We start from the raw sequence: 20,042 nt of genomic DNA on the forward strand, positions 1-20,042 counted from the left end.
TATTACTCAATTACTCTGCCCTTAATGAGCACAGTAAAGATTGACTTTAACAATCTCCTAGATTGTAAGCTCTTCCGTGCAGAGTCCTCTGCTTCTCCTGTGTCACTGTCTGTATTCGTCTGTCGTTGGCAACCCCTATTTAATGTACAGCGCTGCGTAATATGTTGGTGCTATATAGATAAATCCTGTTTATTAATAATAATATTAAAACTTTTCCCCTCCACTAATCAACAACTGCAGTTTGGTGAGACCTGGTGAATTCAATCAGATGCTGTACAGTCAAGGAATTTCACCCATCTTTGGGCAACTGGATATATAGGCCCTATAAAAACTCCATTTGCTGTTACCCCATGTTTGTAGCTTCTTGCCATGCCACTCTTTCTTGCTGTCCGACCATTAATTCTCCACACACACAGTCCCACAACCCCTTTGCCAATGCAAACTAAACCCTTTCCACTACCCCTGTCCTTCCAATATCACACGGGGGCCTTGGTGATCAGCAATGAGAAGGCCAGAATGTGACCCAATGGGAGGCTTCCCTGATTGGGTCTTTGGAGCCCTTTTGTGTTAGCATATATTGCTGAATGCAGAGAGGAGGAAAGGGTACAAGCATACATTGCACAGTTGGTATATTCAGACCATATCAACAAAAAACAGATTCTTATATGTATAAAGTGCAAATACCTAGGGGTATCTGTACATAACTACTCAGTGCTTCCAAATGCCAGGTTGCAAAGCACAGGTGCCTATGGCGGCTTATACTTACCTTTGCATAGCTGTATTTGGGTCAGTGGGAAAGAAAATACTTGGAGGATCACATGACTCCCATTCTTTCCACTTGGCAACTCTAATGCTTGGCAATTCACTGCTTAGGCACTCGGTGCTGTATAAGCTGCAGTGTTGGAGACCGGTAACACAGATAGTTCTATTTCCTCCCATTGACCAACTAGGCAGCAAAAGCAATGGGAATATATGCAACTGGTGTAACTGGAAATAGACCTGTGGGATGGGCAGTACACTCTGGTTTAAAATTCTTTCTTTATGGTTGTAGGCAAGAGAAAATGCCCTTACCTCAAGCCACAGTCATGAGATGCTTTGGCTCTTGTTCTTCTCCTATGTGTATGCTTGGCATGGTCATTTCCCAGGTTTTTATACCACTATCTCCATGACATGGACACTTCCTATTGCCTGTCCAACAGCTGGCTCCTCTCACAATGGAGATGTCCAACTTGACTACCCATCTTCTGGAAACTGATGTCAAGGAACCAGGAAAGCAGATATCTTACTAAACAAGGCAAAGGACACCATAGAACATTTGGGTTGGGTAGGAGATTTTGCCCAAAGACGGGCTTTAATATGGCAACGATCAACACAAATCCCAGCATTTTGAAGATTTGTGCCATAAAAGCATCGCTATTTATTCAAATTCCCAGCAACGAAAATATCTGTGTCTGTGAAATCTGTAAATATGTTTTGACTTTACCGTTGTATCAAATTTGTTTGTAATGATTCATTTTTATTTCTTTTTTCAAGAGCTGATGTCAGTTTGGGTGAGAGGTGCTGCGCGATTGCTCCAGCAAAACCCAATTTGTATACTTTCCAGACGAGGAATCTTTCAGGGTCGACCCCTTAGGATGAGATTGGTTCAATTTCAGAGCTCCACCTCTGCAGGCCAGAGAATTGGTGTGGAGGTGGATGGGGAGAAAATCATTGACCTAAATTCCTTTGATCCGTCATTGCCGAGAACAATGAGAGGGTTCCTGGAAGTTGGAGATTTGGCCTTTCAAACAGCCAGAAGGTAAAATCTTGTTTAGATTCTTCACTATAGAATGTGAATTCTGAGAGTGTAACAAATCCCTAACATTTTGTTACAAAATACTGCTATTTTCGGGGTAGGTCTTATATTAGGGCAGGTTTACAAAATAGTGCTAGGTCTTACTTTCGGGGTAGGTCTTTTTTTCGGGGAAACACTGTATATATAGCGCCAACATATTACACAGTGCTGTACATTAAATAGGGGTTGCAAATGGAAGATAGATACAGACAGTGACACAGGAGGAGGAAAGAGCCCTGCCCAGAAGAGCTTACAATCTAGGAGGTGGGGGAAGTATCACACAATAGATGGGGGATATGGAATGGTGGGAAGTAGTGAGGGTTTAGGAGACAGAAGAGGCAGGGTAGGTGAGGTTGAAGCGTTGGGTTTAGAGGGCTCTTTTAAATTCGCAGAAAATAGGAGCAAGCCAAATAGGACGAGGTGACCAAATCCAGAGAGTCGGGGCAACTCTAGAAAAGTCTTGGAGCCGTGCGTGTGAGGAGGTTATGAGTGAGGAAGTCACTAGTTGTTTATTGGAGGAGCTAAAAGAGTGGCTAGGGGATTATTTATTTTTTTCAGATCAGAAAGCTAAGTGGGACAATGGACAGTGGGATTTGAAGGCAAAGTGCAGGAGCTTGAATTTGATTTTATGGTAGGAAATAGAAGCTAGTGTGTAGAGAATTGCAAAGAGAGACTGCCGAAGAAGAGTAATTGGAAAGCTGGTTAAGATTCCAGCCAAGCACACCCTTCTATGGGCATGAATGGTGTAAATCTTTTTTAAAACATGCCCCAATGCAACTGCACTGCATAAAAATGCAGAGAAGTAAAGGAAAGCTTGAAGCTGACTTCCAAGCAAACAGCTGAAATAATTTCTATATACGTTTTGGTATACTGTATGTATATGTGTGTATATATATATATCCCTCCACAGCTCTTGCCTGGCAAAAGAGAAATACTAATAACTTATCTCTGTCAGCAGATCTTGTTTATGTATTCCAGCAATGTATTTACTGTTTAATTTTCGTCTTTATTTCATTGTTTTGGTCACCTACGTTTTTCCTGTCCACAGAGCTCTGGACTCCGGTCAACACATCCTGAACCGTAGTGAGCTTACTATTCTGTCTCCGATCACCAGCCCAGACAAAGTTGTTTGTGTTGGGATGAATTATGTGGATCACTGTCTGGAGCAGAATGTTCCTGTTCCTAAAGAGCCCATCATCTTCAACAAGTTCCCCAGCTCAGTCATTGGTCCGTACGACTCTATTGTCCTTCCACCTGAAAGCCAGGTACAAAGCTATGATAGGACTGTAAACTAGAATTTGTGTACACATAGATGTTATTATTACACAGTATTTATATAGCACCAACACATTACACAGCGCTGTACAAAGTTCATAGTCATGTCACTAACTGTCCCTCAAAGGGGCTCACAATCTAATGTCCCTGCCATAGTTATATGTCATTACTACAACCTAGGGGCAATTTTTAGGGGGAAAGTTATTTGAATTTTACAATAAAACACGGTAATGCATTGGCGGCTTCTTGGGGACACTATAATCTGATTAGTCCAGCAGTGCCCAGGGACACTTAGTTTTCAATAGAACATTGTCAGTGCTTTGCAGAGCTGTTTTAATAGATTTAACTTACACTGAACATTGGGGAGCATTTTACTTTTAGAACATGTGACACATATTGCTTTTTAAAAGCCTGTGTGTCCAGGATATCAGTGGCAAGTGAACATTTATGTATCAACACAAATATAGGCCTAAATAGAGCTGTCCGACAAGTACAAGGAATGGTAGTGAAATCATCACCCTCAATCATTCATACAGCTTTCTATAAAGGTAAGTGTTGTCTAGGAATAAGGTTCAACTAAATACAAAGGTAAACAAGTCAAATTCTGGTAGCATTTAGGGTAATAGGTGAATACAAACAGCTTATAGAAGCAAAGTGATAGACAGAAAATCTAATGCATGGACCAAATGAGCTCACACGCTGCATTGTATTTAATTCCCTCTCACATGTGTGTTGCTGGTCAATCAGATATGGCCATGAAAGAAGAATAATAGATGCTAGACTATCTTTTCCAGCATCCCTACATTGCAGGAAAATCTCTGTGCCTGCATGAGAAGGCAGGACTTGTAGATACAGGAAGGAGGATGATGTTACTCCCCTGCAGATGTGCATGAATTCATTCAGTCCTGGCAAGTACAGAGGAGCACATGCGCAGATCAGGTAGGTAGGAGGGAATTATTGCAGCAGGGACATTGCCTGTCCCTTTCTGCAATAATGACTGGCCTGATAGAAAATTGTGAAACTTTGGTTTCACTTTAATATTACATAATATCGGTGTTCCTATTTCTTCTTCTACTCTCCATATTATTTCTACAATTTCCATATGTAAAAAAATAAAAAAAACCTTCATAATCTTTACCTACCTAAAAGAAACCTACGCTTAAGTCTTTCTATATCCACAATATTGTGATACCCATTTCCTTTTGACTATTATATATTCAGTTTATTTTGGATGTGTATACTCTGATATTAAACTGATCTTTGGAATACACCAACTCCATGTTTAAAACAGAAAAATGTAATCAGTTTTTTTTATTGCAAAATAGACAAGTGGTGTCCCTTCGGCAATAAAATAAACTTGCCCGTCTGATAGCATTTTTTTAATTACATTAACCTGTGCTTGCTCCACCGTGGATGCCGCCGTCCCTATCCGCTCTTCTAGGTTCCAGATCTTCTGCCACTTACCCCAGCATCTTGCACTGACCTGCACATGCACAGGTCAAGAATGGCTGGTTTCACCTATAAATGTCACTACCTATTACTTACCAGTAGATGGCCCTGCTACATCTTCTATAATAATAACCTATCACTCAATGTTGTGTTTTTCTGAGCTTCCTTTTCATTGTTTGATAGTATAAATTTCTTGTTTTGTTATGCAAACCATGCAATTAAACCCAGATTTGTGTTGACTTTGCTTTGTATTTTCAGAATTATTTGTTCATGTTTTGAAGTTACCAATGAAAGGTTTTTGCACAAGATCGTATGTATCATATTAATCATTTTGTTGTGTTTTCAGCAAGTGGACTGGGAGGCGGAACTAGCCTTTGTTATTGGAAAGAAGGGTAAAAACATTAAGGTAAGAAAAGCAAACCAATGCTTATATTTTTTTATTTTTATTTTTTTTTTTGCTGAAGTTGGTTGTTAGGAATATGGCAGGTGCTCGGCTCAGGGGCTGAAAGGCACCTGGATGTAAATCCAGTACAAACAACTGTTCCTGGTACATGTTTTAAAACCAAAAGCGGTTCTGGTAACGTACAGTGACCCAGTCTGTCAATCAACAAAGTCTACATCCATACAGTGCATTGTAAATACACCATGGAATAAAAGAACATAGACTGTAAAACCAGAAGATGGCGCTCTGCTGTGTAAAGTAAATCCAAACTTTTAGGTGGATAGCTCAATAGGCAGATATGGATATCAGGCCCCTTCAAATGTATTTCTGTTTACTACATTGGTCCTTTTATTATTAATCACATGGTGGCTCAGTGGTTAGCACTCTGGCCTTTGCAGCGATCGACTCTTGGCCAGAACACTATCTGCATGGAGTTTGCATGTTCTCCCAGGGTTCACATGGGTTTCTTCCCACATTCCAAAAAACATGCAGTTAGGTTAATTGGCTTTCCCCAATTTGACCTTGATGTGTTAATGATATGACTATGGTGGGGACATTAGATTGTGAGCCCCTTTGAGGGACAGCTAGTCACATGAATATGTACATCGCTGAGTATTATGTTGGCGCTATATAAATACTGAAAAATAATAATACCCCATCCGAGGGTCCTTTTCTTTTATATTTAATAATCACAATACCCTTTTAAGGCTGAACTTTAGACAAATGTATAAGGGAAACTAAATTAAAACAGTAAAATTTGACCAGGCCTAGTCCTTTTGTTGCAGAAGAGACAGGCGATGTCCCTTCTGTAGGTCTGAGTACTCCGGTTTCCTCCCAAATCCAAAAAAAAAAAAAACATGCAATCAGGTAATCAGATTTCCTTCAAACATTGACCTTAGACTGTGGTAATGACTTTTGACTATGGTGGGGACATTAGATTGTGAGCTGCGTAATATGTCAGTGCTATATATACTGAGTAATAATTATAATAATAATACTACACTCACACAGGAGGAAGATGCAATGGAACACGTTGCTGGGTTTACCGTCGCTCATGACGTCAGCGCCCGTGATTGGCAAATGATGAAGAATGGAAAGCAGTGGCTGCTGGGTAAAACGTTTGACACCTTCTGTCCGCTTGGGCCAGCACTGGTTAGTAAAGACTCCATTTCAGGTACTGCAGTGAATGTTTTGTGCTGTCTTTGTGTGTCGATGTTCATGAGGCTGTATTACCACAACTGTGAATAACATTTCTATACATAAGGCAATTGTACCACTTCAATCTCAGATTCTTTTGCCAGCACAAGACTGGAACATATACTTTGGAGATATCGGTTTTGTGCCTTATCACAACTTAACTCTGTGTGACATAGCAAGTTTTCCAGCTATTTATCTGCAAGTTATTAACAGAAGTTCCTTACATTAATTTTTAACCAAAGCCACATCTCGATACTTTAATACTTAAAAAAATATTTGGGACTTTTAGGGCACCATTTGTCTAATATTTTTCTGTCCAAAAGGACTTTTTTTACTATATACTTTATTACATTTAATTTATTAGGTATGACCAAATTATCTTAAAAAACATTTTAGTTAAAACAACACAAAAGTACTAGCATGTATACAAACATACATGCTTTCTTCAGCATACTACTAACAGAAACATGCTATCCTCAACTCGTTTCGTGGATCGCATACACTTCTTCAGGATGAGAGAAAGCTCCATAATTAAAAACATTTAATACAGTGATAACATGGCCAAATAAAAAAACATCAATACAGATTCTTATGCACAGATAAACAATTCGATTTAATGTACAGCGCTGCGTAATATGTTGGCGCTATATAAATCCTGTTTAAAATTATTATTAATATTTCAATGACATTAACCACCCGACCGTAAAGCCCGACCTTGGTAACTTCAAAAAGTTACAATTATCGATAAACCCGAACTTTTCTCACTGTATGAAAATACAGTGAGAAAAGTTCGAGTTTATCGATCACTTACCTGGTCCCGCTGCGATCATCCATCGGTCGTGTTCCAGCGTCGGGTGTCCTCTCCGGGAAGAAGATGCCGGCCAGCTTCTTCTTCTAAACCGGCCGGCTTCTTCTAAACCAAGCTGGCCGGCTTAGAAGAAGAAGCCGGCCAGCTTCTTCTCCCTCCGTGCGTGATGTCGTCGGCGCGTGTGCGGGAAATTCAAACTGAAACTCATTCAAACACATTTTGAATCCAATACATTCAAACACATCAAATACAAACTCCTGTATCCAATCCAATACAAAATAATTAAAAATAAATACAAAGTATGTAATTGGTAAATTCAAACTCTCATTTTGTATTGGATTGGATACAGGAGTTTGTATTCAATCCAATACAAAATGAGAGTTTGAATTTTGTTCGCATTTTGTATTGGATTGAATACAAAGTCCTGTATCCAATCCAATACAAAATAATAGAAAATATATTTATGTGGTTTTGTCTATAGGTATGTGACGTTGGACACTAGGGAGGTGTTTTAGAAAAATATATTACTATACAGTATACCGAATTATCGCATTTTCAGTATTTTTCATTTATTTATGTATTCTTGTTTAAGCTGATTTTTTGTGTCTTTTATTTAATTTTATTAAAAGTAATTTTTTTTTTTTACATGATTGTGTGTTTTAAACATTTTTTATATTCATGATATCTACTAGAACCCTGTTCGGACATATTTCTGTAAGTTACAGGTCTACAATTTAAAAAAAAAAAAAATTTCATGAAAAACAGTGTAAAGCTTTTGGAACAGAAATCTAGACCTCAGTGTAACGCCCAGGTGGTTACAGCCATGAAACCATAGTTCCTTCAATTAGACAGCTGGGAGGCAAGGAGGGAGGCAAGGAGGGCGGTAGAGAGAACACGGGAGGAAAACATCACAGAACTACAAAATCCAGCTGCAATACTCCATGAAATATATAAATGTTCAAACTTTCCAGCTATTTAGTCTATAGTACCAAAAGTGCCACATCCCTACATACAAATATTCAAAAAACCAACAAGATTAATTGGTACTTTTAAGGCACATGTTCTGGATAAATGTACAATTTAGTTTACAAAAAAAAGAAAAATATATTTTATTACATAATCAACATTACATAAATAGTTAAATCCATACATATATTTGATTTATTAAAACCAAATTGCTCATAGCAAAAACAGTGACATACAAAGTTCATACTTTGTCTCAATGAACATCAATTCGCGGGGGCTTTAGGTCCACTTCTTCAGGCTGACAAAAGTTTGGGTAGTCCATTGAAAGCTAATACTGTGGGATAGAAATGGAAGATAAAAAATAGGAGGCATTTGGTTGTCCGATTTGGAGCTAACCTACAAACATGAGGAATAGCAGTTTGTTTGCTGCTTGGATGTTGTTTCCCATGTCCTGTCCCGTTGCTGTTTGATGCCAATTTCATATCTGGGGAAGCTCTATACACTTTAGGATTATTCAAGCTAAAGTCTCATTTGTATCCTGAAGAAGTAGACATATAGCTTCTTCAGACGCGTCATCGTTAATTGAGAAGAACTTTGTATGTCACTGTTTTTTGCTATGAGCAATTTGGTTTTAATGAATCAAATGTACGTATGGTTTTCAAACCAATTAAGTGCTTGATGACCAGTATATTGACATTCCCCCACACGGTCAGCCCTTCTCAGCCGTATCAAAGATGTGCAACTTGGATGCTGGATATTGTTTACGATGTCCTCCGTTGCTGTTTGTCGCCAATTTTAGATCTAAAAAGGATTTGAAAGCAAAGAGTGCAACACAGCCTCCTTAAACCTTGATCACCTATTTATGGGAGTGCAGAGCCTCCCGGGATGCCTACGTCACGCATCCCGGGAGGCTCTTGGCTGCTCCTGCTCCCGACATGCTCAGGAGCAGGAGAAGGAGCCATTTCATCAATAGGAAAAAAATTACCGATCTCACGCATGCGGAGTGGAATTGGGCTTGGCTTAGTCAAAGACTTCGTCCCACTGCAGTACCTGCCAAGGTAGAAGTCTCCTGTTGGTGTACTTAAGTTGAACTTGTTTTCAGAAAGAAGTTACTGAGAAGTTGAAGAAAGTCTTCTCTTAGAGGGAAAGAAATCCCTTTCCAGTGATGGAAAGATGGTTGGAGTGGCAGCCAGAGCACAGCCAAGCAGTGTATTACCCTTGAGTGAGTGAGTCGCTGCCAGAGTTTAGCACGAAGCTGGGCAGTCTAAACTTGTCTGTCTTTTCTACTACTCTGCTATTCTCAGCTAGTGTGCTGACAGGAGCTGCTGAGAATAGTGTAAGCTGTACATATACCGGGCCGAACAAAATGTAATTCTTTGTTACCGGGCCCTGCTGCCAGGAAATCTTAGGGACCACTGATCCAGGGCAATGAACATCAGAGCGATTAATCAGTTGTAGACGTTGAGCCGTACTACAGACTTCATCAAAGTACACAGAGCACCTGTAGTATGTGCAATTCTGCTCTGCCGACATTTACCCCCCTCCCTTGCAAGTGATACCTAGCTTTCAAAATATCAGATCAGAGATGCTGTGTAAATAAAACTGCTATTCTAGAAAAACGTTCCGCAGTCAGAATCCCAAAAGCAAATCAGTTTTTGACTTCAGGTTGGTGCTTAGCCGCCAGCAAACTGCAGCAATCGTGAGCAGCTACCGAAACATAATCAGTAGTGTTTTAAAACTGCATTGGGAATAAAGTGATAAAAGTTGGATCTCTTCTAGCAGTTTAGTTTGCAGGGGATGTACATAGATACTGGAGCACAGAAATGATTGTGTGCTGTCAGATATGTGGGTAACATCTCATCCAATGCAGATTAGAATGTTAAGAGCTGGGTACAAGCATTATTCATTGCTGGCAGTCATTTGTCCCTTTAGATATAGCTGAACACATGACAATTGCTATTAAACCCTGCAACTGCTATATACAAATTTGCTGTAGGTGACTGAGAAGAGGTACGCACTCCTTCATAACCACCAATGTAAACCAGCTCTAAATGGGAAATTCTAAGTAATATGATTTAATACACACCCCACAGCCGAATCCTACTGCTGGTGCACCTAGAGGTAAGTCTGAGACCCGTGGTGTCCAATGCTTGTTCTCAGGAGCTGCATGAGGCCTATGGAGTGTCAGCACCCAGCTAACAAAACCCTAAATCCTGATCCCATTCATAGCACATGTGCACTACAAACCTGAACAGACACAGGATAGATTAGTTGTAGTTGGGGTCCACATGCAATTGACAGCCAAGACTCCTCATTCATGCTCCTAGCTATGGGGAGAATCTATCTACCTGTGCAGCTATGGGAGGTGATTATGGGTGCCGCAGGGGCTGTCAGTTCCATCACACTGAGAACACAAAATGCCAAGCAAAAAGTAAAAAAAAAAGTTATTTTTACTTGTTAACAGTATTCAAAGGATTGCTTGGCAATGCAAAATTGTTGTGTGCATTAAAGCCTCTTTACATCTTTATGTGCTGCAGTGTGTTACAATTTGCACGCTTATGTCTTTTAATGTGTGTTGCCTTGTCCATTCATTCACAATGGTTCCTGTACACCCCAGTGCACCAAATACTAAAACTGGACTTGAAAGCCCTATTTAAACTAATGTAGGGTTCCTACATATGCTCATTAAAACAAACACATACTGATAATCTTCACTTATTGACACGGCTCTATTGCTATAACCATCTGATATACAAAGTGTTCTGTGACACAACACCAACAATGCTATGCTGAATATGGTTGTCAAATTAGTATACAGAAAAATTCACCAACCCCTCCTATTTTTTTTTTTCTAGACCCTCATGGACTTGGAATTCGCTGCCGAGTGAATGGGAACCTCGTGCAGGACAGTAATACAAACCAGATGGTCTTCAATACACAAAGTCTCATAGCCTGGGTCTCTAAGTGAGTGTTCATTCCCAGAGTGTTGGGAAAGACAGATATGTTGGGAATAATTATAATAATGTAATTGTCAAACGTTATGGAAATGCTGTTTATAAAGGCATGGCAAGGGCAGACAATGAGGTGAAGAAAACATGTTGTGTATGTTCAGTAACATGCTTCTTCACTTTTAAAAAACATTTACATGTGTGTACAAGTACGTATAGGGCATTGAGGTCAGTTTACATTGCTTAATCCAAATCAAACCCTACATTTCATATGTCCTACCTGTCACCAGAGACCACCAAGTTCCTTGTACACACTCCTCTCATCTGGACTACTGTAACCTCCTCCTCTCTGGTATTCCACTAACCCAACTCTCCCCTCTACAATCTAATATGAATGCTGCAGCCAGACTCATCCATCTTTCCCACCTACCTACGCCATACACAGCCTTCCCCCCTACCTACCCCATACAAAGCCTTCCCACCTACCTAACCCATACACAGTCTTCCCACCTACCTACCCCATACACAGCCTTCCCACCACTCCTCTTCTTCTGCCTGTCTTTGGTGTTCTCTTCATTGGCATCCATTTCACCTTGGAATAAAATTCAAGCTCCTGTGCTTTGCCTTCAAATCTCTCCACAACTCCTGTCCCACTTACCTTTCTGCCCTAATAGAAAAATACCCCCCTAGCTGCTCTCTCCCCTCCTCCAATCACCTACTAATGACTTCCTCACTGATAACCTCGTCACACGCACGACTCCAAGACTTTTCTAGTGCTGCCCCGATTCACTGGAACGGTCTTCCCCTTCCAATTCGACTTGATCCTACTTTTTGTACATTTAAAAGAGCATTCAAAACCCAACGCTTCAACCTCACCTACCCGTCTTCTTCTGTCTCCCAAATTCTCACTACTCACCCACCACTACATATCTCCCCTCCTATTGTGTGATACTTACTCCACCTAATAAATTGTAAGCTCTTCTCGGCAGGGTCCTCTCCTCCTCCTGTGTCACTGTCTGTATCTGTCTGTCATTTGAAACCCTTATTTGATGTACATCGCTGCATAATATGTTGCCGCTATATAAATCCTATTTATTTTTATTAATAATAAAAAATATAATTGGTGTCACTTAAACTGACCTGGGAGACACAAATTGCTCATTGTTCAGGGAACCCCTAGCAACCTCTGGAGGAACCCTGGATTCTATTTTTACTTGAGTGTTATAAATTGCATTCAGTAAACACATCTTAGAAAAGTTATATGTGGTGTGCATTTTAGGCTGCAAAGTAACAAAATGTGAATCTTTGGAGGTGATCCGTTTCTATACCAATCTATGAGATGACATTGGAGGGCCTTCTGTATTTGGGAACACAGGAGTACAAGGTTCCATTCTGTCCTAACACTCTCCAGATGGCTTCAGATGGTTTCTCTGATCGTAATACACTATCTTGCCACTTAGTAGAGATTAGGGATGAGCGAGAATGCCTCTGACATTCTTGCGAAAATTTCCTCGAACTTCCGATGGTCCTGCAAAATTTCGGCGAACCAATTTCGAAGGAGAATTATTTTCCTGCCCTTCAAATTTTTATGATAAAAGTCAACTCCATGAAAAACTATTATACTTGCCGTGTGCATGCCAAGCTAGGGTGGATGTGGAAGTAAACTTACCTCTGTGCCTCCAATTCTAGTCATCAATGTCCTGGTCAGCAAGTCTGAGGATCTCTGTGAATGGTTCATTGAAGCCCTGCTAACTCCCTGGCCTGGCCTTATTCCAAAAAAACGTGCCCCGTCCCTGTTTGCAGTATGAAACAGACAACAGTTAGTTCTAGGTTAGTTTATATTATGATGTAGATTTAGACAGGTTTTTTAACACCCTATTAAAACCTAGGTGAACCTTAGAATTTCTGGATGACTCCTCAATTCCCTGCTACAACCTGAATTAATGCAAATAGTGACTTTCGAAAGTCCTTGTGTCACTATAGCTAGGTATGCCCTTCCCCTTAAGCCATTAGTATAAAACCCTCTGCATACTGATTTGGGACTTTATTCATAATGAGTTAATGGCAGAGAATCAGGAAAGCGGTATAATATAATTTTTCAGTAAAAGGGGAAATGTAAAGATTTGTACATTAGAAAGCATTTGAAATGACAAACAATTGCAGTGCATTAGGCAGATAGAGCAGCCAGTCTGTACTCAAAAAGTTTCCCCTAACTCTCACCAGGTACACAGACAGTTGCATAATGAATGATGCAGATCTTGCAGTCATCCATGCCACCCACCCATGCCATACCTTGTAGTGTCGTTTTATTTTCTCTTCCATGAAGTCGCTGTCACTGTCTGACAAGTCATCAATAGATCTCCATGCAAGTCTGTCTACAAAACACCTTCTTCCCGTGTCACAAGCTAGAGGTGCATCGGGGTCCTGAGAAGACATACAGAAGCTTATGTCAGCTTACTGTCAACTAATATATGAAAATGACTGTCTGTCATGAATGTGAACCTTACTTCATACATGGCAAGAAGGCCACAGTAAACCAGCTTGTCCAGAATATCCTGGCACATAGTATACAGGGGCTGACATGGCTGCAAAACAAGGAAAGACAGAAGATATTTAAAATGCCTTGGACTACATAAACAGTCAGAAATTTACCTGTGCAGCCCCTCCTCCTTACTATATCACATACACACCTGTACTGGAAAAAAAAAAAGATACCCCCCATTACTTCAGCTACCCTCTTGCAGGGAGTGACTTCATCAGCCACCGACAAGGTCCCAGGGAATGCTAAGCACTTCAAATAACATGAGAAAATTCAGCAGTCCTTGGGGTGTCCTCTCAGTGACATTTGGAATGCAGGGATCTTACAAAAAAGGAGGATGATGTTACCTTGGCCTTGCTAGCAGAAGCTATCAAAAAGGAGATTTTAATTTTGTGGCACCTCAGCAATAAGAGAAGAAAGGGGGGACAAAAGCAAACAGTGGACCGCTTTTTTGGTCCAAAGTCTGCTTGCAACAGTTGTGGCAATAGTTAAAATGTTTTTTCCCTTTTTCTTGCCACAAGCCATGATCGGCCTGAATTATATACAGAAGCACCCAGTAAAAATATTAACATATGAAGAATTGCACTGCACCTGGTTAGGAATACTGGGAAGAGATCAAACCAATGGAGCAATGAATTTCAGACAATAAGGGAAAAATATTCCCTTGTGGGAATCTTGCAGGTCCATGTGTTTCAATGGCAGTAATTGATTCCCACCAGGGAATTTCAGGTTTCCTGTTTTACAAATGGAGCCCTAAGTGTTTAGCTGACAAAACTGAGCAAGCTAAGATTTATGCATTATAAATATGCATTAAAAAGTGAACACATGAAAAAAAAATCTTTTTTTATCTTTTGGAGTTTTATAATAACTCTCACAGCATAGCACTGTATATATATATATATATACACACGTAATCAGTTCTTTAGCTGACAAGAACTGACATATCTGCTTTGACATGACAATGACTGACACTTCTGCTTTAATTTAACAAATGTATAGAGAAAAGAAAAACAACCTTTAAAAGACAAGAAAGCCGAATGGATGCCGTGACAGCTTATAAAGAAGCCTTATCATCAAAAATTGATTATTAGGCTAAAGGGTAGCTTGTCCACCCTTTTCAATTTTCTTTCCATAGCAAAAAAAAAAATGGTAATGGTAAAAAAGGTAATCCTGCTGTCAACTGGAATAAGTGTCCTGGAACAATGGTCGCCAACCAGTGGTTCACGAGAAAATTTTTGTGGTCCACATTTTGGACAATTTTTGTTTTATTAATATTAAAATAAAAATAATATTCTAATAAATTCCTATATTCTTTTATTAATTTTCGCCTTTATATTGCAATAAATTCACAAACTGTACTAAAGACGGGAAACAAGGGAGGCGCAATGTGACGTCAATGTAGTCTTAAGTTGTATGAGGCAACCATTGTCGAGTCATACGCTTCAGTATTGTTTCCACCATTACAACAGTCACCCAGCTCCACTGATTCTCATCCAATTGTTTTATTTTATTTATTTCTCAGATGCTCTTTTAAGTAAGTATGACCCTAACTGTGTATTTTCTTTAACTGTTATATTTAATGGCATCAAATAGTTTGACTTTGATAATTATCATTTCTTGTTTGGTCTTAGATTGGAATGAAATAAACCCAAAATGAGTGGGAAAAAGTAAACAAATATTTTGCATTTCTTTAGTAATACCAAAGATAATGGAACTAATGATAATAACTAATGATAATACTAACAATAGTAATACTTCACTTAACGGTGAGCTGATCAATAAATCAGAGCCTCCACAGTCCTTGTCAGGCACCATCAGGCTATCCTTTTTTTTACAAATGTATTTATCTTATTAATAAAAATTCATAATAATTGGTTTGCAGGTAATAAAATTATGAATTTAGTAATCCGTGAGGCCTGAAAGGTTGGCGACCGCAGTCCTAGAAGCCTGGGAGGATTCTACCCATCCTGCTCTGCGCATGTACAAGATCAGGCATTGCAGTATCCAACGACATTCCACAAATGGAAATGACTGAGCACCCAATCTCGTAAATGTGCAGATTGCCAGTTGGTTGGTTACACTTGTGGAACAGCCTTGTCTGTTGCAGCACCCAATCTCTCAGCTGTGCAGAGTGGGGCAATGTTAGCAGGACAGCCTATTGGACTGAAAATGGTAGAAGAAAGAATGAGGATAGCATAGAGATTGCTGGGTGCTTTAAAGATTATTTATTAAATATTTTCCTGCTAAATATTTCAACAAATTATAAAAAAAAAGTCTATTTAAACTTTTGTGTCACTATTGACTATTAAAGATTATTGGAAGAGAACCTCCCAAAAAGATGACAGATCATCAAACCCTTGTTCATTCTTCCCAAACTTATAAACAAATGTAGGGATGGCTTGACCTAGGTCTCAAACATACATACTGGCTGAAGGAGGATATTTTTGGGAAGCAGGGAACAGAGAGCCATCATCATCTCAATCAGCTCTTCTTCGGTGAAGTAAATCTCCACCAGACACAGGCTGGGTATTTGAGCCATTAAAGCATGCAAAACACAAGCTGTGGGTATAAGGAAAAAAAAAGTGTTAATGTCATTGGAACAACATTGATTTATTCTGATTAAAATATTTTTGTACTCAGTATAAATGTTCTGTAGCCAGAGCCTATTCTGTATTCATATATTTACAAACACTGATATACATGGATCAACCAAAACATTCAAACCACCTTCCTAATGTTGTGTAGTTATCCTTTGTGCCACCAAACCAGCTTTGGCCTATTAGGGCAAGGGTGACACTCTGAAGGTGTCCTGTGGTATCTGGCATCGACACATCAGCAGCAGATCATTTAAGTCACAGTGTCTCCATTGGCTTGCCTTCTTCACATAGTGCACCCTGCTACACGGGTAAGGCATGCACATGTACAGCTACATGATATGAAACCCTTGGGTGCCCATAATACTGTTGCTAGTTTACCTTTCTGGGCCACATTTGGTCAGTGGATACTAGTTAACACCTGTTGTTCAGATCCTTACACTTGCCCAATTTTCCTGCTTTAAACACATCATCTTCAAGAACCTTCTCTTCCTTCCAAATATACTTCAACCCTTCACCAGCATTACTCACGTTACCTGCCAGTGGTTTGGGCTGATCAGTGTACATAGCAGTAAGGTATGTGGCAATCTGACCATTAAGCCTGTAATAAAATGTTGGAGATCCCATTCTAAAACCATGGCCATTAACATTAAAGTTGTCCCCCTTTTGGCTGCAGCAGCCTCCTCTTTTCTAAGAAGGCTATCCATATATTTATGAGGTGTGTCTATGTGAATTAAGCCAAAAAAAAAACTTTTGGGAGATCTGGAACTGACTTCTATCCCAGCCAGCACTCAAAACATTTTGGGATCTGCGTGACTCTGTGCAAAACACCACTACACCAAAGTGGTCAAACTATGTCTTTATAGAGCCGAGTCCCAACATGACTACAAAGAGACCACACAATTGTCTAAGATGTCTGTTTACTAACAAGGTAGCAATACGATTCACTTGACTCAATAGAGAAGGTCTGTGTATCCACATACTTTTGGCTATAATATTTACGTGTAATAGTCAGGTGTCCACTAATTTTTAGCCACGTATAACAATAGTAAGGAAAAGTCTCAGGAGACTGTAAGTGCTGGTAATGAGTGCACTAGTTTTGACAGAGGGCAGTGTGTGCAGAAATAAAAAATGTGAATGGTATGAAAGGAGGCAATATGTGCAGGATATGAGTAGGAAGGTATAACAGAGGGTAGTATGTGCATGAGCAAAAGTGCTGAGAATATGACAGAGGTAGAATGTGTGGACATGAAGTGGGTATAATAGTCGGCAGTATATACAGAAGCATTTTAGAGAATAAATGGTGAGAGACAATATGTGCATATGGGGGTATCACAGGATACAATACATGCAGGAAAAGAATGTGGAGGGTATGCTATGGGAGGAAACTATATATACAAGAGAGGTGTGCAAAGGTAATTTATAGGAGGACATACTGTATGTCCTTCATCATGCATCTGGCACCAATTTACAAAACGGAGTAATAAGAAAGTAGTGTTTTGGGAATCGAGCTCTTGACACAAACAGTTTTACAGAAGAGGAGTAGAGGTAAAAATAGTCCCAAAGCTCATACACTGGGTACTAAACACTTCAGGGTTACCCTACATAGGCTAGGTACCTGATACTTACAGGATAGCAAGGGGAGTGAGCAATGAGTAGATAAAGAAGGGACATGAACACTGAAGAGTAATGACTATGTGCTGGGGGTAGGATACTATAAAAAGACCAAGGTGTGTCATGACATTTACGGACATGTTTCCTGGACTACTCAACAGATAGTAATGAGAAATTACTTTCTGAAGAGGGGACACAAATTACTATTGAACTGAGCTTTACCTGGAGTGCTAAACCTACAAACTGTGTTCAATAAGCTTTTCTGGACAGGGTCCTTTCCTGCTCCTGTGTCATTGGTTTGTATCTGTCTGTCATACCCCTATTTAATGTACAGCGCTATGAAAATCCTGATTATTATTATTATTATTATTAATAATAATATTATTATTATTAATAATAATAATATGCAGTTTGTGCGACGCGAGTGTATGACTACTGCAGTTGAGCTGTCTCTGAAGAAGAAACTAGAAATTGTTTGCTAGATAAAGATGTGTGTATGCAGGAGGAGGGATGCAGGGGAAAAACCATTGTGTGAGTACTGCAGGAGCGATAAAAGATATAGGTAGGTATGTTTTGGCAAAAGGATATAAGGAAATGACCAATGTCCGTGTAACTGCTAAGGAAGAACGATATGGGAAAGACTTATGTTTGTGTGCTGGAGGCAGGACACAGGTAAATGAGGATTATTCATTAAAGAAGGATAAGAGGGAAAAAAACAATGCGTGTGCTGAGGAGAAACAGGAGTAAAAGACCAAATGTATGTGTGTGTTGGAAAAGCAGACACGTAGGGTCTGATTAAAGCTCTCCAAGGCTGGAGAGGATACACCATTAGTGAATCTGGGTGATCCATACAACCTGAAATAAATCTGGTCCAAGATTGAAAACATCTGTTAACTAATTGCAGGTGACTTCAAGGAAATTACTCCAGGTTTGCAGGATTACCCCGGTTCACTGATGAAATGCCATTATCTCCAGCCTTGGAGAGCTTTAATAAATCAGTCCCTTAATCAAAATCAATCTGTGTGCTGGAGGAAGGATGCAGTGAATAGGTATGTGTATTTCATGTTTTTCTAGTGGGATCCCACCACCAACACACACACTATGTAATGTCACTGGAAAAGGACCAGGAAGAGGATAGTTTGCACAGTTGCAAAGTAAAAGTAGAACTATATAACTTAATTATAAATAATAAAGGATAATTGCTCCAATCACAGTTCGATAAATTGCATTAAACATTGTGAACCAGAATTTGAGTTATGATACCACCTCCTACAGCTTCATACAGGAAGACAGGGAGCAAGGCGGCACTCCTTTGTGCCAGCTCCTTGATGCCATCGTGTGATGATTTGCAAAGTACATAGACATCATTTGATGGTATTGTGAAGAGGTTCACGCAGCTGCGCAACAAGAAGAGATTGTGACGAATGAGGTCCCAGCGCTGGCCAGAAAATCCCAAGTCAAACCCATGAAGGAGGATATCTTTCGTCATTGCAGGAAACTCAGAAAGGAGTCTGGATAAGAAGACACCCTATAAAAACACAGCAGAGTAAATAAATATTAGATTTCAGAACATAATTAACGTAAGCCTGTCACAAATCTAGACAAATCACACAAAGTATATAATTAAACAATGCAAAGTAAGGACTACATGAAGTCGAAAGAATTAGATTTACATTACATGCAAAGCCTCACTGTTCCTATATAGGCCATTCATGGCCACCTACATCTGGATTATGAGCCTCTTTATTGCTCTACAGAAGGAATAGAACCCTGTAGCTCCCACAAGCATCATGTCTGCTAAACGTCCCTACATATCACAACTATACATACTTTCATGGCTTTGGAACTCCACGTTATCCTCTTTGCTGGGTACGACTCCCCCTATACTCCTAATAATTCCTAATACTCTCTATACCCCTATACCAGGGGGCGGCCAGATACAGCCTAGCCAGTGTTCCGTTCCAGCCTAACGCCCCCTCTGGTCGATCCGGCCTAATCCCGTCCGGCAGGGGTCGGCAACCCGCCGAACCTGAGCCGCATGCGGGGGTATGCATTGCAGAGGAGAGGGATTTTCTTTTCAGGGGCGTTCCCTCTCTTCCGTATGCATTGCAGAGCAGAAGGATTTCCTTTCAGGGGCATTCCTGGACAGGCCAAACCATCAGCACGGAACTCGAGAGGGAGTCCGGCCTAGTGTGCCTTCTTGACCTCCTAAAGTGGCCTAGTAGCCAAAAAAGTTTGCTGACCCCTGCCCTATACTAACCTTTATTCATCATCAGGAGCACTCTGCACAATGCCAGATCTTGGGAATACACATATGAAGATCTGGCCATGTGTCACATTTTTTTTTAGAGATGTAGGGGAAATATTGTAATATTC

General features: G+C 40.0%; 2 protein-coding genes across 2 annotated transcripts in view; one reads left to right on the plus strand and one right to left on the minus strand.

Annotated features, from left to right (window-relative positions):
- The first annotated feature begins 1,514 nt into the window (after positions 1-1,514).
- LOC140324751 (oxaloacetate tautomerase fahd2, mitochondrial-like) lies at positions 1,515-10,954 on the plus strand. Its single transcript, XM_072402849.1, has 5 exons — positions 1,515-1,798; positions 2,883-3,099; positions 4,905-4,964; positions 6,012-6,174; positions 10,827-10,954. Exons 1-5 carry the CDS (start codon positions 1,539-1,541, stop codon positions 10,937-10,939), a joined length of 813 nt encoding a protein of 270 aa, XP_072258950.1. The 5' UTR covers positions 1,515-1,538; the 3' UTR covers positions 10,940-10,954.
- Positions 10,955-12,742: 1,788 nt separating this feature from the next.
- Positions 12,743-20,042, minus strand: part of GPAT2 (glycerol-3-phosphate acyltransferase 2, mitochondrial) — a 49,555-nt gene continuing 42,255 nt past the window's right edge. The window contains exons 15-18 of the mRNA XM_072402850.1: positions 18,933-19,194; positions 15,884-16,017; positions 13,427-13,504; positions 12,743-13,343 (exon numbers count right to left, since the gene is read on the minus strand). Coding sequence (XP_072258951.1) covers positions 13,050-13,343; positions 13,427-13,504; positions 15,884-16,017; positions 18,933-19,194 — 768 coding nt within the window. The 3' untranslated portion in view covers positions 12,743-13,049. The remainder of the gene's footprint in view (positions 13,344-13,426; positions 13,505-15,883; positions 16,018-18,932; positions 19,195-20,042) is intronic.

Source organism: Pyxicephalus adspersus, chromosome 2 (assembly GCF_032062135.1).
Source record: "Pyxicephalus adspersus chromosome 2, UCB_Pads_2.0, whole genome shotgun sequence".
Taxonomy (NCBI): Eukaryota; Metazoa; Chordata; class Amphibia; order Anura; family Pyxicephalidae; genus Pyxicephalus; species Pyxicephalus adspersus.